We start from the raw sequence: 25,171 nt of genomic DNA, 5'->3' as shown, positions 1-25,171 counted from the left end.
TCTCCTCCCTCTTGAGTTCCACAAAGGTAACCCTAAGGCACGATCTACACTATACAGTGGTACCTCTGGTTACGTACTTAATTCGTTCCAGAGGTCCGTTCTTAACCTGAAACTGTTCTTAACCTGAAGCACCACTTTAGCTAATGGGGCCTCCTGCTGCTGCCACGCCGCCGGAGCACGATTTCTGTTCTCATCCTGAAGCAAAGTTCTTAACCTGAAGCACTATTTCTGGGTTAGCGGAGTCTGTAACCTGAAGCATATGTAACCTGAAGCGTATGTAACCCAAGGTACCACCATACATTTAAACCAGTACCATACCACTTTAACTAGTCATGGCTTTTTCTTCAAATTAGGAAGTTAAAGCAACGAGGGAGGCTCCAGAGTGCTGGAGAAATGTTTACTGGAAACCAAAAGCATACACGCAACTTGGCCAGCTCACAATGGAAGGGAAACTCCAAAAACACACACTGTCTGAAATCCTTTGAGTAAAGGGGCCCTGAGAATGAGGCAGAAAACTAGAAGCAACTTTCACAGAGGAAATAAAGATTCAAGAAGCTAGAGGCAACAACCTAGTGCTACAATACATTTAACTATATCATAAGTTGTCCTACCTGTTGCCCGTATGGTGATTCCCTGAAGCATTTTTGTATTGATTATTGTTACAGCTTAGAAACCTCTTCTTGTAGCATGTCCCCCGCCACATGTATGAAATGTTTTCAAACAAAGAGATATTAAAACAAACCCTCTGCTTCAATATTTAGGGTACCACTAAAACGTTTTCATTACAGATGCATTACTGTATGTCAAACTGGCATGCTGTAATGTCGTTTATGCGAATGCTATGAAAGATTAAAACATCCCGTTCTGTAACACTGAATGGCAAATGAAGCTCTCTTTACGAGTTCAGCCAACTTCGTGTGCATAATTAGCTGATTACTGTAGCTGAATGCAACATCAACAACAAACTTGTCTATGGCCTTTTATCACATTCTTATTATAAAAGGATGTCCTGCTTCTTAGTATTGGTGTGATGCCAAGAGGAGGATGGGATTTATTCCAAAAGGGAATCCTGCATGGGTCAGTACAACCTGAATGGGTCAGTGCCTGGATGTGGAATACAATTCCCTTTACAGTGGTACTTCGGGTTACATACACTTCAGGTTACATACGCTTCAGGTTACAGAAATAGTGCTTCAGGTTAAGAACTTTGCTTCAGGATGAGAATAGAAATCATGCTCCGGTGGCGTGGCAGCAGCAGGAGGCCCCATTAGTTAAAGTGGTGCTTCAGGTTGAGAACAGTTTCAGGTTAAATACGGACCTCCAGAACGAATTAAGTACTTAATCCAAGGTACCACTGTATTCCTTTCCCCCCTTTTTAGGACAAGATCTTTGTCTATGGGATCTCCACCTCCCTGGCTCTGTGAAGTTTCCTGTATTTCAGTAACCACAGTGTATCTTGTTTGCACTTCCTTTCCTTTGCTGCCTCATCATTCCTCTTCACTTTCAAGTGCAATGTCACCCCGAAATGCAAAACAAGAATTATTCCCTCTGATGTGAAACAAATGTGGCAAAACCATAGGCGTCTGTGCCTCTGAACTTAGAGCTATGTCATATAATATTGTACTGAAAAAAGAAAAACCCTGTCTGGCTGAGACACTGCCAAATAAATCCTTTTACCTAAACAAACAAATAACCCAAAGGAAAGAAACAAAAGGGAGAAAAGCATAAAGAAACAAACAGGTAAAAAGAAAAAATGTTTATTAACAATGGGCAGAGTTTCATATGACCACAGAGCTATGGAAAGAAGAAGCCTCCACACTGAAGCAAATATGCTCCAAGAAAGGGTAGAAGAGCAAATGAGATGGGTAAGGCTCTGCACTCAACTTCCAGTTAAGACCCAACTAATTGAAGCCCATATATTTCAGTGAAGCTTCTCTGAGTATGACTTAGGTAAAGGTAAAGGGACCCCTGACGGTTATGTCCAGTCACAGATGACTCTGGGGTTGCGGTGCTCATCTCGCTTTATTGGCCAAGGGAGCCGGAGTTTTGTCCACAGACAGCTTCCAGGTCATGTGGCCAGCATGTCTAAGCTGCTTCTGGTGAACCAGAGCAGCACACGGAAACGCCGTTTACCTTCCCAACGGAGCGGTACCTATTTATCTACTTGCACTTTGACATGCTTTCGAACTTCTAGGTTGGCAGGAGCAGGGACCGAGCCACGGGAAGCTCACCTTGTCGCAGGGATTTGAACCACCGACCTTCTGATCGGCAAGCCATAGGCTCTGCGGTTTAGACCACAGCGCCTCCTGCGTCCCTCGAGTATGACTTAGTTGGATACAATTCACATAGGCCTAAGAGGTAATGCCTCCATTATCTTCCCTGTCCTTGAGACTACTTCAGCCATAATTTTGTCACCACCATTTTCAATGCTGGTACCATTTTATAGCATTGAGCAGGTAAAGGATTTATTCTCAAAATGGCTGCAATATCTAGCACTCTCTTTAAGAAATGGACTATGAGACATATGGGTTATGAGATCTGGAAGACCTTTGCACCCTTGAGGAGATAAGGAATGGTGTGTGGCAATTGCCCTTTTTGATGTCCTCAGTGGTGTCCAGGCAGAAGCCTGGACTTAGCATTGGCCTGTTGTCATTATAATAGCATAAGCTTGCGCTTTGAAAGTGTTAATTATATTTTGCTAGACTCACTTATTATGGGAATGCATAGCAGACAAAACAGAAAGTTCATGAGCCCTGATTAACAGGTGTCTCCTAGACTCAAACTGGATGATGTCACATGCTGTGACTTTGAGAGGAACGGATGAGTCATCCCTTTGATCCTTATGGCAGGGACCTAGGACCCCTGGCATGTGATTCACATGGGCACGAGTAATGAACCAGTTATCTGACTCAGCAGGATATGGGCTACAAATGTGAGCTTTGGAGATGCTGTCTCCAGCTGTCTCTAGCATAGTCCAGGAGATCCTGAGAGAGCTCTATGAGTCTGTCAGCTGCCAGGGGGATTATTTGCTACTCTGTCTAAGCATTCCCCAGCAGCAGATGGAACATAAGATTGAAGCACTCTGGGATGGACTTTACTCTAGTTGTGTGTTGGTAGTTTGCCTTGTCTAATCTAAGCAGGCTCTGTGTATGTGTATTGAGCATGTTAATGTCTAATGATTGTGGTGTAACCAATAAAACCTATAGCCTTCATTCATAAGTGTGCCCATTCCTCTTGAATCCAAATGAACAACTGACTTTGGCAGAACACTTAGGTGCCCTGTCCCATAGAAGTGAATGATAAGTAAAACCCTTGTTTCCTACACATCCTTCTATTTTCTTTGGCATTTAATTTGAGAGACCAAACCCACCATAGTCCACCAGATATATGCAGCAGCTTACCCAGTGTCATAAACCCACTTGCTTTGCTGCCTGACTGAGAGACTGGCATGCTGCTGGCATACCACAGTGCACACAACTGATGTCAGGCTATTGCCACCAATTCAATTTTACCACCCTTTTTAACATCAGCATTATCTTAATTGCCAACTGTCCCAGTTTGCCTGGGACAACTCCGTTTATATCACGTAAAGGAAATCCCATTTTGATGTAGTCAAGAGAGCAAATGAGGACAACAAAATAAGGCTTCATTCTGTCGTCTGATAGGCAGGCAGATATTTTAACTCCTTTAAATATAAATAAATATATAAGAGGAGAATTTAATTGTGAAATTCCTGATGCTGAAAATGTCCCAAACCTCTTGAGGCTGTTATTATTTTATTTACTTTTTGAGGTGATTGTTACTATTTTTTCCCAGTGTGCAGAAGAAAACACTTTATATAGAGAGTGTTCTAAAAAGCTACCAATTTGTGGAAGAAGCAGGAAGGAGAATTGTGTGTATGGGGGGGGCGGTTCCCTTGTCTTTCATTTCGGCCTACCTTGGGTGGCAGAGGTAGCAAACATGGTACCCCTCCCCCTTGTTGTTGGAACTCCCACCAGTCCCAGCCTGCATGGCCAGTGATCCAAGAATGATAGAACTTGCAATCCAGAAACCGTTGGAGGGCACCATGTTGGCTATCCCTGATGTATGACACAGAACTTAACAATGCAGTCCTTTTCATGCCTACTCCAAAGTAATTCCAGCTGAGTTCAGGTAAATTCCACAAAAAGATACTTTTGATATGATCTGGTCTCCGTTTTTCTCTTTTATTGAGGAAGAACAGGGTATTTTAATGCCACCATCATCACAGAAGTGTCTGTGGAGGGGATATATTGATTGAAAATACATTGTATTGTAACTGTATTGTAACTTTTGAATAAATGGGTTTGTTTGTTTGTTTTTAAAGTAAATTGCAGCTTTAAAATGTAATCCTGTCCGTCTCTACTGCGTAAGTCTCACTGGGTTCAATGAAACTTACTCCTTTAAATAGTAACGCTGCACCTATTTACCTGGGTGTGAGGCCTATTGAGTTCAATTGGGCTTTCTCAGTGGCTCCTTCCAGTCTTGAGAAAACCCTTCCTAGAGAAATTAGGCTGGCTTCTTCCTTGTTGTATTTCTACCAGGAGGTAGAAACTTTCCTGTTCCAAAAGGCTTTTGGGAACCGTTTTGTTTTTAAGGGCTGGTGCTATGATGCTTTTATTGTAATGATCTATAAAACCGGACAGCAGGAACGGGGCAAAGAGGGCGGTCCCCGGGCATGCTGGCCTTAAATGTGCTAGGCCACGGCTCCCCTGCCCGCCGATTGGTGGGCCGGGTTGCAGACACGCCCGGGGATTCCCTCTTCTCGCGGGGGCTAAAACCAGCCCCCACGTGTGTAGGGAGGGGGTGGCCCGCAACCCCCCCCTCGAGCTCAGAAGTGGCTTTATTGTAATGATCTATATTTTATATGTTTCAATAGGATATAGATATAGATATAGATGATATAGATGATATAGATGATATAGATGATATAGATGATATAGATATAGATATAGATATAGATATAGATATAAAATATTGTTTAATTGATTTTTTTAATTATTGCTTTGCCTCCTATGTTTTAGCTGTTTCTATTTGATCTATAAGGCACCTTGAGACTGTGTCAGGGGGGAAAGGTGAGATATACGGTAAATAATATAAATATAATCATAATTGAACTAAAATGCATACATAGAGGATTGCTGTATAAATCTACGGTGACTTTTCTTAAGAGCCCCTCAAGTATTGAGAAACCCCATTTTGCTTCCAAACTGATAAGGGTATTAACCATCTGAGTTCGCTAGTAGAGTAACTGATAATGATTTCCTATTTTCCCAAATGCTTTGCTTTATGTCTATGTGGGAGCATCACTCTTGGTAATTTCCATAATCGGGCACTTTTTCCATGAGTGCAGGTCTCTTCCTGCATATACAGCAGCTTCTTTGATTTGTGTCCATTAGCCTTGTGGCCCATTAGTTTTCATTGCTTTCCTACCCATCAGCAAACAAGTGTAGATTACCTCATTACTGTTCAGACTTTATTTATATCTGCAATTAATGTTCCTAAAAATAATTACGATTGTTGAGCTTAAGTTCTCATTAAAACAAATGGCAAAATCAGGGAATCAAAGAAGATGGCATAAAATTGTGATAGATTGCTGGTGACAGCTACATGTTATGTCTTCGTTAACACTCGGTGTCTATAAGACTATATTTTAGTTGCTTCAACGTGTTTACTGACAGAGCCTCATAATCTAACCGTGCGCACCTCATTGTAGGGCTGGAGCTTCTGAATGTCTGGTTCACCCTAATAAAGAAAATTGCAAAAAGATATTAAATTGGATGGAGAAGCAAAACCTAGCCAGAAGAGAAATACTTCAAAGAGACTGTGAGAGATTAGAAACACTGTCGGGGAATGCCCAAGAAATTCAACTTCAAAGAAATAAACTGGAATATGAAATGTATGAGGGAGGAAAGTGTTCGAAGTTGCCTGGGCAAGTGGTAAGATTGGTAGGAATGATTGAATAGCAAATTAGGGTTTGATTTTTCAGAAATGCCTGGCACTTGCAGGCCTATGACTTCTAGAAAAAGGCAATTAGACATCAGTTTCCTAAAGGCGCTCATGGCATGAAAGTAAGAACGTTTTTATGAGGTTCTCTCACAGCAGTCATGAATTCACTTAATGCACTGGAGTCTGTTTAGACTCAAGATTTAAAAAAGGGAAACAGAAAGGTGCATGCAACGGTCTTTGAGGACACACAAGTGTGTATATATGCAAAAACAACAGCAAACAAACAGCAAACAAACAAAGCAATCACTGAGATAGGATGGTTCTTTTTAACTAAGCAAATGAACATATGGGACCAACAGAAATACTGAATGGCTGATAATCTGACACCTTGCAGCTCTTTGCTATCCTGAAGTTGTGCTAAACACTAAACATGGAAAGGGGGCACAAATTAAAGGGTTATTGTTTGAAGTGGGAAAGATCTTAGACTCATGGAACCTCCCTGTGCATCGTAGAATCCTGGAAAAACCTTCTGAAGAGGGCTTCTGGCAGACATGACTCATGTCTGCACAAGAGAGAACATGCATGCATAATACTGAATATTCCTTTTACTCTGCAGTACCACTGTATTATGCATTTATGGTTTTTTGATCAATGTACTGCCATGTCATGCTTAATTTTAAACAGCAGGAAAGAACTGTTTGCCAGGATACCACCCCAAATTTCATCACATGAGCGGCTGTGGCATGATCATGAAAACTGCTGGAAAATTATAATGCAAAGCTGCCATTATTTTCTAAGTTAACAGGGATGCAAATGGATTTTTAAATTTTTATTTTTTTTTGAAACAACACAAAAATAAGTGCAAAACTTCTGCTAGATTTGACTTAATTTCCAGAGGTAGCTTTTATTCCACATGAAATGTGGAATTGAATAGGTAAGGAAGTCTGAATAAAATGCTGCCTGAATGCAGCTCATGTCACATGAGGAGATTTGTTCTTCTCTGAAACTACAAGCCCTAGTTTTACTGCACAAGTTCTCTCTCTCTCTCTCTCTCTCTCTCTCTCTCTCTCTGTGTGTGTGTGTGTTTCTCATCTCATAGAGACCTGTCTAGTCTAGGACCCATACAGTTCAGAATGTTGCTTATGTTCTTCTAACACTGCCTCTGAATGGACCCAGTAAATCTTCCCAGATGACAGTGGAATGCAGCCATAGTGACATCACTAATAGTGACATCACTAATAGCCATAGTGACATCACTAATTTTAGAAATGGCATTTTCTGTTGAAATAAATAAAGGAAGTTTTCTGATTTTTCTGGTTAGTTCTAATTTATTTTTTACTTTTATTGTATCATTTTAATCACACTGGTACACTGCTTAGAGACAAAGGATAAAGTGGTCTCTAAATGGTTGAACAAAAAAAAAAGCAAAAATAAATAATTCTAGCCATAATACCAACACTAAGTGAGCTGAAGAAAATCTAGCCATGATATTCAAGTGAAACTAGGGTTATTCTGTATTGCTGATCCCTCCCAAAGGGTGGCTGCTGTTTAGTTGTCAGTACAGTCCTTGGTCACTGGATGGTCAAAGAATGTATTGTTTGGTCAGGCTAATAGGATTCTGCACCCTTGGATTTCTTCTGCTGCATTGTCCTCATGCTGTATACCTAGGAGTAAGGAGAAGACAATGCACATAAGAGCATAAGAACAGCCTCTGCTGGATCAGACTAATGGCCCATCTAGTCCAGCATCCTGTTCTCACAGAAACTAGCTAGATGTCCATGGAGAGCCTCAAACCATTTTAAAGTTAGCGTATGCCTAGCTGTCCTATTTGAAAATATGGTACTTTCTAAAAGAAAGAAAGAAGAGATACCCCTTTCATCTCCTGAGTCATTTTTCCTTTCTAAGATGAATGGAACAGATGTCCTTAAAAGAAAACTCCTCATAATTTCATATGGTGAATTTTCAGCAGACTTTAATAAGAAATTACATCCATGGAGTCAAATAAGGTTATTATTTTTAAACAGGAAAGAATTACATTTAGTATCTTCAGCAATGTAAGTTTTAAGAAATGATGTCTCTATAAATACATTTTAAATTAATCTCAGGGATAAAAATATATGGGTTTATATCTTGGCAAGATGAGTGTGCTTTTTAAAGGGATGTTATAATGCATGAAGAGCTTCTCTTCCTTGATGAAGGACAGATGTTTCCATATCCTCGCATAGAACAATATTTCACTTCTGTTATCCAAGCTCCAGAAGACTTGATCTTTCTCCCTCCTTCCAAAGTGATTAGTGACGAACCCATATTTGCCATCTGCAAGGCACTAGTAATGAGTCTTCTTCATGTGTAGGGGTAGTGCATGGAGAATAGAGCAGGGCTGTGCCTCTATAATGCAGTATTTCCATAATACTCTTTGAAAGAACCAAGCTATATTGTGTTAAACAAATATGTATTTCTGAGCTGCTACAATTCATTTTAATGAAGCTTTCTTCTTTGGTAATGAGCTTAGCATATCCTCTTCCATCTCTCCATGCCAAATTGTCTAAAGGCAACTTTAATTTCTGTAAATATAAAAGCTTGTCTTCAGTAAAAAAAAAGTCTTTTCTTTGTTGTTTTCTTGCACAGAAAGTAATTCTCTGGAACCATGAATGCTTGAGGTGAAATTTTAATTCTCTTCTTCAAATGAGAGAGAGAAAGATGGGAAACATTGTAGCTATGGGGTAATCATTGCTAAAACCAAAAGGAATGGGAAACAAACAGAGGAACAAAATGATCAAAATGATCAAAATGGAGCAAAGTCTACACAAAGCAAGAAAAAATGTGTACTGCAGTAAACTTAAATCCCTCCAGTCTTCTAATCCACACCACATCTTTTGAGAGTTGATGGGTTTTTTTTAAGTCACATTCTTTATTCTCTTCCCCTCATCATTTTATTCTCCAGGGCATGCACAAACATTTAATTGGTTTTGAAACCCTTGGGAGGAGTATTTTGTCATTCAGTTTCCCTGGGCGCAAATCAGCTAACTATTTCGTGTTCTTTCAGATAATTTATCTTTGTTTTCATTGTGATTTAGACTTTCATGGATCATCCACTTTTGATAGCTCTGAACTTCCTATTTTCCTATCACTTGTCTTTGCATAGGAGATGTGTGGCAATGTAATTATAAATTATCAACAAAGTTCATTGGGTTGAAGCAATTTCTTGACCCTTAACAGTCATCGTTTGTGGGACTTGTACATTTTTGTCACAGGTCACATACCTTTTAAGATCTGAACATCTGGAAGAAAATCCACATTTCCTACCTGTATCAGATTTCGCCAGCATAGATAGAAGTGATAGGAATTGCTATACCTGATGATCTTGCACTTGTGAGTGGTATAGAGCCTCTGTCAGCAGCCAAGATGGCAGTATTAGCCATCTTCCTGCCTAAATGCAGACTGTTGCATTTATCTTTGCTGAAAATCATATTGTTAGCTATGGTCAATTCCCCATAATATCAAGGCAATCTTAAATCTTTTTAAAAATCTTATAAAGTATTAGCTATCCTACCCATTTTGATGTCATCTGCACACTTGATGACCTTCATTGACATCATTTATAAAGATGTTGAACAACACCTGCCCTAGGACAAAAACCTGTGGCACCCTACTCTTGCTGATGGAGAGTCATCAACCAGCTACAAATCCACATCATAATCCCACCCACATTTCATTTGAAAGAAAGAAACTCACAGAAGAGATGAGGTGTACAATGTGCACTATTGCTCTATTCCTCCGCATCCCTGCAAGCTTCAGCCCTCTCATTCCTGAATTGAATGGTCTGAAAGATGATTCTTTGCCTAAATGAACCTAGAACCTTCCCTGTGACCAAGAACCACATACAATCAGGGTTTCTGATCACCTAGATGCTACTAAGCAGGTTCACCTGAATGCACAAGGAATTCCCCTTCAGAGCTACTTAAGACCTTCCCTTTAAGCTGGGAAGGTCAGGGTGGGGGAAGTGAGGATGTGAGCTTTGGAGACAGGTGTGGACACTCACATCCTCCATATGTTACTTTGACCTGGTTAAAATAACATCTGAAGAGCTTCCATCTCTTCCAGATGCAAGGAAGAAACTTCAGGATAAAGTTATCACCTTCATGCCCTAGTTACAAACTGAAGTTTTGTTTTGTTTTTAAAGGCTGATTTTGTATTTCTTCCTGTCTTCTTATTTGTAGCAGATCTCCAGCAGATAGAATCAGATTGGAGAAATGTAAGTAGCAAATAATCACACATTATGCTTCCCACATTTTATTGGAAATGGGAACTTGATATTGTTAACTTACAAGCTGTTGTGCCGACATCTGATTGCATATTTATAGGGCCATGAAACCAAACATGACAAGATTTACTTTTATTATTTGCTTTGCACATCCAAGCATTTAAACCTACCAAAGGGATCTAGTGCCATGCTGTTTACATTACCAACATGTGTTGCTAAATAAAAGATTATTGACACAGCCAATAGGTTTCCTTACTGATGCCTTGTATCTTTCATTTATGATTGGAAGGCCTGCATCCCTGGCATGTGCTGAGCCTTATTTGTCTTCCTGGGATTAGTATACCAATAATAAAGGAAGATTTTTATAGCCATAACAGCTGTTAACTTCTTCTTTTTAGTCTGTCACAAAAATTGTGTAAAGGATTTCTATAGGCACAATTTATTTAAATTTTTGATACTGAATGAAATGGAAGGTTGCCCTTTCTGACTTTCCAAGCTGCTTTATTTAAGCACTTTGGTTTTCCTCCTAGCTTTTGGGACTCGCTCGCCTATGGTGTGAAACGTTGTGCACTGAAAGCCATGGCACCTGGTGCTTTCAAAAGCAGGATTGCACTATGCATGTCTCACCCATCCTGCCAATGGATTCTGGTAGGTCAAAAGTCAAGGTGCAGAGCCTGACAAGTCAGGAGGTAGAGCTAGATGCCTACCTCCTCCACCCATCCCTTATCTGTGATCCGTCAGAAGGTACAAGCACTGATAGGTTTCATAGCAAAAACAAGGAGATAAGAAATATTACCATATGTGAAGGCATGGTTTTTACAGCCCATGTTGCATTCTGTCATGGAGGTAAAAATTGAGCTTGTCTGCACTATACATTTAAAGCAGTATCATAATACTTCAAACAGACATAGCTTTCTCTCAAGATTCCTGTTAGTTAATGGTTCTGAGACTTGTTCAGAGACCCCCAGTTTTCTGTGAAGAGGGACTGAGGATTATGATGATGGTGGTGATGATTTTTAAACCACTATGAAAATTGTAGCTCTTTGAGGGGAATAGGGGTCTCCTGACAACCCTCAGCATCCTTAACAAACTACAGCTCTCAGGATTCTTGGGGGGAAGCCCTTTCAGTGCCCTTTCAGAGGAGTCGTTGTGTGGACTATCAGCTCTTTGATCAGAGGGCTGCTTCTTTCTTCTATGGTGATCACTCGTAGCCAAGTAAGATTGTGTCTTCCATTAATGGGCTTAACAGTGAGTCCATAAGTGATTGTGGAGGCCAATTCTGAATCCACACATCCTTCCACAGTGGGGACATAGGTTTCCAGGTGGGAGTTGATCACGGTGAGGCTTTGCCAAACATGCCTTACTCTTAGCGCATTTCTCATTTTCTCCCTGAGTTTGTGCTACTTCAAAGTCCATGAAAACCTTTGTTAAAATCTGTTCTCCAGCTGGAGTGCTCACAGGCTAGTGTTTCCCAGTTATCAGTGCTTACGTTACATTTTTTTTTTTTAGATTTGCCTTGAGAGGGTCTTTAAACTTCTGGTTGTCCACCGGTATATTGCTTTCCATTCTTGAGTTGGGAATAGAGTAGTTGCTTTGGAAGACGATAATCAGGCATCCAAACAGCATGACGAGTCCCACAAAGTTGATGTTGAAGAATCATTGCTTCAACACTGATGATCTTTGCTTCTTCCAGTACCCTGACATTAGTTTGCCTGTCTTCCCAAGTGATGTGTAAAATTTTCCGGAGACAGTATTGATGGAATCTTTTGAGGAGTTGGAGATGGTGTTTATAAGTGGTCCATATTTCACAAGCATACAGTAAAGTTGGTAGTACAAGAGCTTTGTAAACAAGCATTTTGGTATCCCTGCAAATGACCCAGCAAGTGAGAGTGCTGCTACTACATGTTACAGTGGGAAAACTACCTGAAAGATGTATAAAAAGGAAAAGGTGAAGAAACAAGCCTTTACCACTTTGCAGCAGAAGCTCCCAAACTCAGTCACCCCTAATATTGCAATTTTCCCCTTTCTCTGAAGCCAGAATTCTCTTTTTCTTGACCTCAGAATGGGGCCAGGGACATTTCTGACTCAGCACTAATTTTAGTATTTTGTGTAGGATTTCTTTTTGCTTTTTGTAAATGTAATTATAATGAACTTTGTCTATACAGTCAATTCATACAGGCTAAGCATCACTCACATTCTGTTCACTGCCTGTAATGTAGGAATGATAGTAACCTACGTCACACTTATTATTATGGAGGGGCAGACACAATGAGGAGTGGAAAGCACTGCAATGCAGATAGAAAATGTACCATATAAATGATCAATAGTAGTAGCCAAATAGTTTTCTAAATAGTATTAGCAACCCATAATGGTAAATAGCCTATGAGCACAGAAAATGGCTGAAAGTAATGTCTGCACAGTGATAAATCCTATTAAAACTAGCAAGACTAGATTTGAGTCTCCCAGAGAGAGAAATTTGTCATGCACAGTCTGAAACCAATTCCTTTTGTTATGAGTCATTCATCATCTGCTAAGTCAATGATGTTTATTGGTCCTCATCAAGAGCTCTCAAAATACTGCAGAAGCTTCATTGGCTTATACAGAAATGAAGTGAGCAGTCCCTTATACAATGCTCACCACTGAAAGAAAAGAGAAGGGGAAAATGTGTTTTAAAAAATTGTATCTTAGGCTACAATTCTAAATACATTACCTGGAGTAAATTACCTAAATTATCTGGAGTAAATTTCATTGAATTCAGTGGGGTTGATTTCTGTATAGGATTACTACACTAAGGAGTTTTCAGAAAGAAATCTCAAATTTCTAGTGGACTAAATCTATAGAAGAGCTAATAACTTGTATTGCTTAAGCACCCTCTCTCTTTTATTTTTGAAGAGCAAATAAAAATAGTTCAGGTTTGTGCCAAAGCCGAAAGTCAAGCTTCCCAGAGTTTGCTGGACTCTAATGATGACTAATTTAGGTAGTTATCTCACTTGTGCTCAAAGCAGCCATGTTTTATCAAGAAAGGGTCAACTTGAATTGGCAATTTTCAGTTTCATCTATCAATGTCATGTGTCCTAACCAGAGTTGAATGACATTTTAGCTGGGCTCATTCGTCTGTGCAGTAAAGTCAGGTGTGTGAACTCTGTTGCTATGTCTTCTATTAAAAATATAGGATAATTAAATAGAGGAATTGAATTCCACATTATAGTCCACCTGAAAGCATCTCCTTTTTCAATACAATCCCCTACCATTCTCAAAATTCTTGACGTAAATGTATTTATGTGAAATAATGTTTCTATCATGCTTGATCATAAAATATCAAGTGATCCACTGAATTAAAAGCAAACTATAGTTAGACCTGACTGAAAGTAGTTGACATACATCAGTTTCCAGACAACTATATCCTGCCTCTAGTATCCAGCTTGCTAGAGGGAACTGTTTTTTAACTGTTTTTTTTAAAAAAATTATCCAAAATACAACAAATAGTAGAATTCTGTGTAGAGTACAGTGGTACCTCGGGTTACATATGCTTCAGGTTACAGACTCCGCTAACCCAGAAATAATGCTTCAAAGAACTTTGCTTCAGGATGAGAACAGAAATTGTGCTCCGGCAGCGTGGCAGCAGGAGAAGGCCCCATTAGCTAAAGTGGTGCTTCAGGTTAAGAACAGTTTCAGGTTAAGTACGGACCTCCAGAACGAATTAAGTACTTAACCCGAGGTACCACTATACAATCTTATTTTTGTACAAGCACAATAAAGAGTTACAGTTAAAACTTGCTGAAGTGATTACTTGTATCCTCAAGCAACCATAACTTTAGCTTCCATTTTGCATCACACCCTTACAAAATTAAACATGGCAGAGTTGATGTCATATCATCTGTCTGTTCCAAATTATCATATTCTGGGGAGGGCATCCACACAGTCTCAAAGTACTTGTGCTACACAGTGACCCTATTGTGTTAAACATTGCAACAGAGCCATTTCCCAAAATAGATGCAGCCAGCCTCTTCTGTGGTCTTCCAATGGCAAGCTATTGCTATGGGAGTAGCTGCAAATTGAAGTATCACAAAGATCTCTGTGGACTATTTTTATATCTCCCATGCAGACAATATTTAAATAGACACAAGGTGATAATGGTCAGTAGAAGCCAAACAATACACTCTTGGAAGTTTGAAATGACAGCGGTGTTCGAGTCCAGCATTCTGGAGCCAACCTTGTAAGGTTTCATTTGTGTAACTGTCATTCCTGCTGTTATAATCGTGGTCCATAGTTCCTTTTTGCTTGCTTGCTTTGTAAATTTACTAGGTCTTCTGAGGGCTAGTATTAGCGTAATTAGAGACTATGCTGCGGTAATCTTGATTGTATTAAAAATGTTATGAAGACGCATCCCCTCTGGTGGGAACAAGTTCTTACAGTTCTTTATGTAAGAAAATAAATGAATAACTCAGGAGGAAATAGACAGGAAAGCAATGGTCCTCAATTTAAACAAAACCTTAAGTAACTTCTAGGAGATAACCATTGGTTCAATTAATGTACTTTTCAGGGTGTCCTACCCACTATCTATCTATCTATCTATCTATCTATCTATCTATCTATGGGCAATTCATATAAAGCTGTGATCACATAGGTGGAGTTTGTGTAGGTTGTGGTCCCACTGTATGTCATACTGCATCTATCTGGGTAAGAGGAATGATGATACCGAAGGAGATAATACACAACTTTTCGCCCTATATTCAATCTCTAAGATAATTTTGAAGTTACAGGAAAAACAAGGCATTGTTGTAGTGGGTGATGTGTAAACTTGTTGAGCCCATGCACTACAATGAATATATGTTGGCTAATGAAATGTTATGATGATAGTATGGCAAATTTATGATCATTTCAATTTAATTATAATTTTACATTAATATCTGTGTGGTGTATTTAGGCTCCCTTGAGTGTTTTGCGGCATTTTCTTTTTCTTAAGCAGCAATTCTATTATGCTAATACCATCTAATCCAGATGAATAGGGCCTTGTCTGTGATTGGAAGCTAATTATATAACATTATATCACACTTAAGAAAATCAAATATATTTCCCCCTTAACAGTGCTTGGTATAAAACCATTAATAAAGTATTTTAAATCTTTTTTTTTTTTTTGAAGTAGAGAGTTTCATCGCATTTTTTTTTATTTAAAAAATTGGAGCCATGTAATTATGTTATGTAAATAACTTCTAATCCTGATTAATGAGTGTTTTATGTGCCACTTGAGGGCTAGGTTTGCCATAAAAACATGGTCCTTGATCCAGTTGATCAAGCAGAGGTAGCCAATATGGCACTGTCTAGATTTGTTGGGCAGGACTACAAGTCCCATCATTCTCTATCATTAACCATGCTGGCTGGAGCTGGTGGGAGTTGCAGTCCAAAACATCCAAAGCATCTCTGCTTGATTAGCTACCCATCAGCTATACATATGGGGGCTCTGTATAGAAACTGATGGCCCCGGATGTCAATATGCTGTGCATCCCTGTTCATACATATATACCACCGGCTTCATCAAAATTGGTACCAGGATATATATCACAGTAAAAGAAGCCAAGAATAAAAATGGCAACTAAAAAAGCCAAAGCAACAGCACTAAAATGCCTTGGTGTACTGTGATTTAGTCCAAGAAACTCACTGTTCCAATCATATTAAGTATCTCTAGTCTCTTGATTCAAGAAATCTCCGTGTTGCTCTGGAAAAATGTGCAAAGCAAAAATGTAAGCAAACAAAGCATAAAGTGTAGTTGGTATTTGCTGTTCCATATGTATATTACAAAGGACGTGGGTGGCGCTGTGGGTTAAACCACAGAGCCTAGGACTTGCCGATCAGAAGGTCGGCGGTTCGAATCCCTGCGACAGGGTGAGCTCCCGTTGCTCGGTCCCTGCTCCTGCCAACCTAGCAGTTCGAAAGCATATCAAAGTGCAAGTAGATAAATAGGTACCACTCCGGCAGGAAGGTAAACGGTGTTTCCGTGCACTGCTCTGGTTTGCCGGAAGTGGCTTAGTCAGGCTGGCCACATGACCCGGAAGCTGTACGCTGGCTCCCTCGGCCAATAAAGCGAGATGAGTGCCACAACCCCAGAGTCGGTCACAACTGGACCTAATGGTCAGGGGTCCCTTTACCTTTACCTTTACTATGTATATTACATCAAACAGATGTTCTCTTATGGGCTTTTAGTGTTGCAGGTCCAGTCCTCTAGAATTAGTTAGCAACTTACATTCACGAAGACCCTAACATTTTCATAGTTAGGTGTCCATTAAAGACATTTTTAGGTAAGGAAGATCACACTTTCCTTGAAGTGTGATCTGGCCATTTTATGGAATAATTGTATGCACTGTATGCACTAGTTTTATTGTCTTGAGCTAACTGGGTTTCTAACCTTTTGTACTTTATATTTCATCTTACTTCATTGTCAGCCTTTTGTTGTGAAGTAGTTTAGAAATCTTCACATAAAATAAAATGCCCCTCACTTTCTCCCTGACCTTCAACCTAATTAACACATCCTAGCAGTTTGTAATCTGGCTACCTATCATGCCTCTTACCTAAAGGATGACAACATAGGCTATTATTTATGAGTAAGAGAAAGCTCTTTCTTTAGCCAAGTAACAGTAAAGGCTCAGCAGCAGGATTAGCATTAGAGGTCAAGAATTCAGGAACCAAGCAAGAAGTTCAGAACTGGACAGAAGCAATGGAAATGTCCCAACAATTTCCATGCCCTTCCAGTCAAAGTTTTAAAGGTGAGGCACGGTAAACTTATTAGTGAGACTCTCTCACTTTGCATTTTTATTTGGTCATGTGGGTCTGTACCAATCTACAAAGGTGGTCCCTGGCCATCAGTGACAAGGCTGTGCCCTCCCCTGCTGTCTCCTACTCATCCTTCCCAGAAGCTGGTCAAGGTCCTTCCCAAACCCCAGTGAGGCTCTACACTCTATGGAAAAGGCAAGGGAGGAGAGCTGGTGCTCTTACTCCCCCTTCCATAATAACTGGAGTCAACCCCAGTTCCCACAATGCACACCCCTTCTCCTTCATCCTCCTCCTCTGTCTGAGCCTGCCAATTCATGTATGATCCCAACGAGGCTGTGGAACATGTGACATTACCCATGATACCTGCAGAGGGAAGATGCACAACTAAAGCACTACCACCAGCAATGCACCCATTAGCACTGGGAACCACCAGCAATGCACCCATTAGCACTCTTTTGTGGCTGACAGAGGACACTGATGTAATGTATCATCTTGTTCTTGTATGTTATCTGTAGGTCACTTCTGCTCCTGCCACCTCCCCATTCCTCAAAGCTCAGAAATGTACCTTGTGGCAGGGACAAACGCTGATGACATGGATTCCCAGGATCCTAGTAGAGAATCTTTGTCTCAGAGGGTCTTCTCCTGGATGAAAACGATGCTTGTCATGTCAGTGTCTTGGGGGGAACTCTAGGTTTTGTAATCTTTGCCCCAGTCCCTGGTGAGAAAAGATGCTCTGACTGCACCCTTAACTAGGCCTCCTTTTCTCCTTGTTTACCTACATTTGCCCCAAGGTCAGTTTCTGAATCAAGGAACAAAGTAAGTTGGAAGTGGATGCAGCAGCTCACAGCATCACAATACACTGTTTTCCAAAGCAGTTAACTTATATTCTTTCTTGCTTCTTTTTTTATGAACCCATGATTAAGTTCAAGGTTTCTAGACAATTCAAAAGCCAATTTATAAAGTTGTCACTCACACAGCAACAACTTTAGCCAAGAAGTAGTACCTCAGGTTTTTAACGTTATCCTATGAATGGTTTCAGTTTCAGTTGTAAAGCCATCCCTAGAGTAGTTTCATGTGGAAGCTTTCAGCAGGGGTGGGGTGGGGAATATAGAGAAACCTCCCATTGTTTTAAATGTTACACATAGCCTTTCAAAAATCCAGTTGCCTAACTGACAGTCAATTTTTGATTCAGCTGAATTCCACACCAATTCATAAGTCAATTACCCCTGCACAAAATGCAATCAAACATGTGAAATAACTTGCAGTTATTTTTATTTTTAGTTACCACCAAGGTTAGTGCTAACTATATGGGCAAGTAAAGGAAATCTAAGGCAAACACTTGCAAAGCATATATATATATATATATATATATATATATATATATATATATATATGGGAAGATGTTAAACCATTAATGGTCTTCAAAGAATAAAATGTGTGGACTTTTATTTTGTTGTTATGTTGTTATAGGCTGTTAAAGGAAGTATAAAGCAGAACAAATAAAGGTGATAGCTACTGCAATACAGAACTGATACAGAATTTGGCTGGTTTCTCGTTGAGCACATCTAGGGGATATTAACTCGAGATTTTGTTGTTATATATTCACATTAACCAAACATTTCTCTTTTTAAAATTTTAAACGGTGATGCATTGTAATAAAAAAGCTTCTCTAGTACTAATGGGTAGCTTAATTTCTGATATGCACATTACTCTGGAAAGTTTGGACTGGGTACCAGATCATATCAGAAGCTGCAACAATAAATTTCTCAAGCATACCTTTGAGTCATACAGAGGATGATTCTAATAATAGTTATGTACAGATAATCTCACTGGCTTGTTTTGTTGTCTAAAAGTCTAATAGCACACAATAGCAATATAATCTATGTGAATCATTAACTTTTAGTTATTTGCAATATCTTCCTTTGGAACTGAGACATCTTAATACAAACCTTGGCATCTAGATCTTCCTAAGGAACATAGTAAGAAGAAAAAGTATAAACACCTACATTTGACCTGTATTTTATTCCATGACTGCAACACAATATTCTAGTGATAGCTCCATTGTCTCTGTACCTCAGACATGAGAGTTTGAGGCCCATTGAACAATATTGAGCTTTCCAATGTAACATAATTACAGGAGCACCTGGACTAAATAGTTTTGTCTTGATCCACTGTGAAAATGTGCGGTGTTCAACAGCCCTGAAAATTTCTCATTTCTTACCTGTGGAGAGGTGCTTTGGCGCTTGCATGTCGGGACACTGATACAAGACACATCTACAGACGGCTATTCTGTCAGTAGATTGGGTTGCATATTGGCGCTACAGCTATTTTTAATTTGACTCTGTTTGTGCTTTCTGGAACACAGCCAGCAAGTGGGTGGGGAGGTGGGTGTTCAGCGTTCAAAATTCAGAGCATAACAACAAGAACTCTGAATGCTTAAAACTGCTAAGGATGAGTTTCATACCCTCCAGCATTTCTCTGATGAAACCAGGGACGTCCCATTCCATAATGATAATTTTACTATTTATACCCCATACATCTTACTGGGTTGCCCCAGCCACTCTGGGCAGCTTCCAACATATACAAAAAAACACAATAAAACATTAAACATTTAAAAAACTTCCCTATGCAGGATTGCTTTCAGATAGCTCGGGGGTCAGATAACTCCATACATGCCAACATTTCTCCAATGAAAATAGGGACATCCTAAGAAAAAATGGGACATTCCAGGATCAAATAAGAAATTGGGGTGTCTTCTCTAAATCAGGGACATCCCTGGAAAATAGGGACACTTGGAAGGTCTGCACAGACATGTATCACTAGAGAACCCAGGGGAGATGTGGGTTGTGGCTTACTTATAGTTCCTGAGGAGGAGGAGGAGGAGGAGGAGGAGGAGGAGCAGAAGAAGAACTCTTATTATGTGAGCAGAAATCTGTCCTGATGGCATTGGATTTCACCCTAAAAGTCAAATAATTTGGTGGCAAGTTATTGTTACCTATTAGGCAAAAATGCTGCCTGAAGAAACCTGGCTATATGTGGATTCAAAGCTCATTCTGTCTCAGTTTTTATGCTGGAATCCAGAAAACAACTTCCTCAACAAAGTGGGGTTCTGTACTTTTTCCACAATCAATCCAGATTTTCCAGATCCATGAGTAATCTGATAATAGAAACCAACATAAAATTGCATGTTTCTCAACAATACAGTGGTACCTCGAGTTAAGTACTTAATTTGTTCCGGAGGTCCGTTCTTAACCTGAAACTGTTCTTAACCTGAAGCACCACTTTAGCTAATGGGGCCTCCTGCTGTCGCCGCACCACTGGAGGACAATTTCTGTTCTCATCCTGAAGCAAAGTTCTTAACCTGAGGTACTATTTCTGGGTTAGCAGAGTCTGTAACCTGAAGCGTATGTAACCTGAAGCATATGTAACCTGAGGTACCACTGTACAACCAAAACACATTGATAAATCACATTTAGCTGAGGCTGTGGGCTGGAGAAGTTACATAGATGGTGGCATTTGCTGCCTGGTTTCTGTCTGATATTATATTCCTTTTCCCCCGGGCTTTTGGCTAATTAAACCATCTATAGTCTTTTAAACTGTGTGTCTGGGGGTGTTGTTTTTGTTATTTACTGTGTTATGTATATTTATATTGTAAACTGTCCTGTGATCCTCAGATGAAGGGTGAAATTTATTAAATAATACATAATAATAATACTAGTGTTATTTTAATAGTGATCACTTTTTGTAAGCTGCCTTGAGAACCTCTTGGGGCTATAAAGTGAGATATAAGAATTCTACATAAACAAATGGAAAGAGAATTATCCATCAAACTAATAATACCCAGAGAGGTGAGATTTGAAAGAGAGTTTGTAGGTAGATGCACAATGCTACTATGAATTTTATTTGTAATTAATACCCCTTTTTAATAAAAAAAAAGACCCTCAAATCATACTAAATGCAAGTCATCTTGTGATGCCTGCTCCCCACTCCCATGCACTCGACTGTTAAATTTTAGCTTTAGACTGAGATATATAGCCTCTTTTTGAGAACAGCTGAAATTATAGGATGATGGTTTAAAAATATGAGCAATCATTTAATTCCCATTTTCTCTGCATCCATTTGGAACATCAGGTGAAAAAAAATGAACATCAATTTTAAACCCCTGAGTAGCAAGCATCTTGACACGCTAGTCCAAATGGATGCAGAAAAAGCAAGTATGAGCCATCCAATTTGTCTTACTTTTTGCCTTTGAGAGATAAATGGAAATGTCAGCGGAAGCATCTTCCCAGATTTGTAACTTATTAACCCATCCTTTCATGTAAAGCCAGGCCAAATTTTAATAACAATATACTCTGTACTACCATATTTCTTTCCCAAAGGGAACAGATTCTAAATAACTGCCAGGATGCATATTAGTGTTCAAATTATCCTACTGTCCCTCTTCACAATTTTACAAGAACCAAGTTTGATTAATGTGCTTCACACACTTTTTATGTTCAAGTTGTCGTTATTTTGTTGTTGTTGCTTAATAAACTATAAATAAGACAAATACTGTAAGTTAGCTGCTCTCATTCATGGATGCAATAAAATGGTTATAATCAATGAGAACCAAAATCAGCTTTGTATGTTATGAATCTACCAGTGGATCAAATGCTTATGGTTTCAATATTGACCCTGCCAGAGCATCAGCCTCAGAAGCAGAAGGGCTTAACACAGTGGTGGAACCGCCTCTGCATTCACAGCCCTGCCCCTCATGCTGTCCAGGGTGGAAGGAGTATGGTAGGATTTCTTTTCTATGCTAATGCCCGATTGGGAGAACAAACAGACCTACACTGGGATTCCTACTGCAAACACTTTGAAATATATGACCTTTTCAGCTATAGGACTATCACCCTTCAAATAAAGTCCCCTAATAGGCCTTTAAAAACTGTCCATTGTAAAGTAGGACACGTAATCCCATATCTGTCAGGGGCTGGACTGAGGAAGAATGGTGGGGGCTGCCCCCTTCTCCTGAACCTTTCCGAGGACAGGACAGCATAGATTTAGAACAGTGGTTTGCAGAAGGTCATAGTTCAGGATGCAGAGGGGGAAAGCTGGGAAATATTGGAAGAGGAACAGCAGGAAGGAGAGACAGCTGACAGACTCAGTGTCTTTGGAAAGCATTCCTGACTCCTCCTCCCCCAAGACTTGGCGGGCGTGAAGGATAGTAGAACAGAAAGCTCAGATTAGCCGACGTAGGGGTGACGTAGAATAGTAGAGACTTTACTTGGAGCAACACAATTTCTAGAGAGAGACCGCATTCCTTTGTCTCTCACTGTGATTACTGAATTGGTAATAACTCTTCTTTTTATCTGCTTCTGTGCTGCCACCGGGGGAGGGATCTGATTCCCCGAAGCCTAACAATATCTGATAATATTTTTTCTCACCAAATATGAAGGTGCTTGTCTACAAGACCCATTATCCCCAGCAGGAAAAGATTCCCAAGGTATTGTTCATGTCCAGTAACCTGTCTCTTCTGATGAAAAATATGCTCTGAGCATTGCAGCCCACTGGCAATATTGGACCCCATAATTCCTGGTGGGAAAAGATGCTCAGTATATCATTTCTCACCACTGCCGAACCCTTCCTTTTTTTGCTACACACTTTCCCTAGGTGAGCATAAGGCTATCAGATATACTAACCATGACAGCTATGCTACTAAACATGACAGCTAGGCTATCAGATATACTAACCATGACAGCTATGCTGTGCACCTACACCTGGAGGCAGTAATGCTTCCTAAATACCAGTTTCTGGAAACTTCAGGAGAGGGGAACGCTGTTAAAGCTCAGGCCCTGCTTGTAAGCTTCCCACAGGCATCTGATTAGCCACTGTGAAAACAGGATGTTGCACTGGGTGGACCACTGTCCTGATCCAGCAGACTCTTCTTGTGTTCTTAAGTGAGCTCTTCCTTCCCTATCATGGACAAACTCAGGGATAGTATGTACAGAGCTGATATGTGCCCTGCAAGCACTGATGTTGAAAGCCCAGAAAACCAACTCAAAAGAACTTTAAATCTAAAGGGCAGCAAATAACTTGGGGTGTGTGTGAGAGAGAACATTTTGGTGCTTGCCCAACTCTACTAAGCAGGTCTTGCTGGCCATTAACCCTGTGTACCCTGCCTTGTCCTCCCCCTTTGAATAAATGAAAACTAATAACCTTTCCTCCGATGTGGTAGTTTTATATAAAGGGGCTTGTTTGTTGGTGTTGTTGCTCTTCTGGGGAACCAATTCAGTCATATTTGCTCCCACGTCCAGGCTGAAATGGTATGATGCTGCCCTCACAAATACTAGGCCTATCCCATGTGTCTTTTTCAAACTGTAGTACTAACTACAGAAAACACATTTTATAGTTGTGCTTAGGACTTAAAGTAATGCATTTATCACACAAGTTTTCTCAAGTTCCGAAAACTATGTGGCAAGAAAAACACACTGGTGGTATATATTAAGAAGTTCATTCTCCTTGACCAAACCCCAGATTGGTTGCTTCATGTAGAAGAATAGACTTATAGATGTTAAAGACAGGGTTTAATGACAAAATGTGTTAAATTATAGGCTTTCCTTTTATTTGCTAGTTTACAGGGAAAGCTGTATTATCCTACCCCGCCCACACTATTGTGAGAGATACTAGATTAAGTGTTTCCATGGCAGTAACTGATACAGCTTTGGTATGAAGTAAGGCTATGGAACTTTCTCACTTTCTCCTGCTCTTATTTTTTTATTTTAAGAAAAAACTTCAGAAGGGACTTTCTGGTAATGGCTGTCTGGGGCCACTGACACACAGTGAGCCCTCCAGCCCTCCAGCAGGCACACAAAGACAATAGCTGTCCCTTCCTGCTGTTCTAGTAGCTGGTAGCCACTGCTAGGTCTCTACCTCCATGAATGTGTGTAACCCTCTTTTAAAGCCATTCAGGTTGGTACACATCACTTGAGCTAACTCCTGCAAATATTTCCATCTCTAAATGTTTTAGAGACATTTGTGAAGCACACATGCATGCCTATGTAGGGGTGGCTAACCTGTGACCCAGCCCCCCTCAGCCCCAGCCAATGTGGTCAATGGTCTGGAGTGATGGGAAGATCCCATCCAACAACATTTGAAGGACCACAAGTGAGCCATTCTTGCTTTAGGCTCTGGTTCCCAGCCAGATTTTCGGGGTATAAATTGTCATGATTATGATTTACACAAGCCTCAACTGAGCAAGAATTTGTGGGAGGCAACAACAGAGGCACAGAAAATGGTAACAGCGGTAGCCTTCCACCATCCTGATCAGATCTGAGCACAGATAATCCAAAACTAGCTGTGGGGCAAGCCTTGTAAATATCATATATCATAAAGACACAACAATCTCCACTGTGCCTCGATTCCAAAGGAAACATGAAGCCTGAGAAGGCACCTGGACATCTGGAAACTCACACCTTTCAAAGATTGAGGTGCTTTGTAACAATGCAGTATTTACCATTTTGCCTGGATGGTGGCCGCCATCTCACCAATTCTCAACTGTTTGAAGACCGATTTGTAATGTGCTATATAAAGGGATGTGATAAACATAAACATTCTGATTGCACTGTTGGCACAGATTTACCCTTTCTGCAAGTTCCCCATTTATGCACCATATATTTACTGCCGCGAGATCAGATGTGTTCATTGTATGCCTAACCACTAATGACTAGCTGCAAAAGAGCAGTTGTACTTTGTAGCAGAAAGAAACCTCCAATTTCTTTCATAGGCTGCTGCTTTTGAAAAGTATGTGGTGTAGTAAGCAAATTTCTTGGAGAAGAAACTAGTGCCATTTACACAAGATCTCCTCCTTAATTAATAGCATTAACTGCCTTCTCCTGGCTCCATACCCACAGTCACACTTTACTCCATACTAACATGAAGTAAAGTTTGTAGTGAAAATAGTGCTACAGTGGTACCTCGGGTTACATACACTTCAGGTTACAGACCCAGAAATAGTACCTCAGGTTAAGAACTTTGCTTCAGGATGAGAACAAAAATCGTGCGACGGCAGCGTGGCAGCAGTGGGAGGCCCCATTAGCTAAAGTGGTGGTTCAGGTTAAGAACAGTTTCAGGTTAAGAACGGACCTCCGGAACAAATTAAGTATGTAACCAGAGGTACCACTGTATAATTTT

General features: G+C 40.1%; 1 protein-coding gene across 1 annotated transcript in view; it reads right to left on the bottom strand.

The window, feature by feature from the left end:
• Positions 1 to 7,366: 7,366 nt before the first annotated feature.
• Positions 7,367 to 25,171, bottom strand: part of LOC307213661 (uncharacterized protein) — a 28,697-nt gene continuing 10,892 nt past the window's right edge. The window contains exons 5-6 of the mRNA XM_079971767.1: positions 17,565 to 17,641; positions 7,367 to 7,631 (exon numbers count right to left, since the gene is read on the bottom strand). Coding sequence (XP_079827893.1) covers positions 7,575 to 7,631; positions 17,565 to 17,641 — 134 coding nt within the window. The 3' untranslated portion in view covers positions 7,367 to 7,574. The remainder of the gene's footprint in view (positions 7,632 to 17,564; positions 17,642 to 25,171) is intronic.

Source organism: Podarcis cretensis, assembly GCF_951804945.1.
Source record: "Podarcis cretensis genome assembly, chromosome: 3".
Lineage (NCBI taxonomy): Eukaryota > Metazoa > Chordata > Lepidosauria > Squamata > Lacertidae > Podarcis > Podarcis cretensis.
Note: the sequence above shows the minus strand (reverse complement) of the source record. Positions and strands in the feature narration are given on the sequence as shown.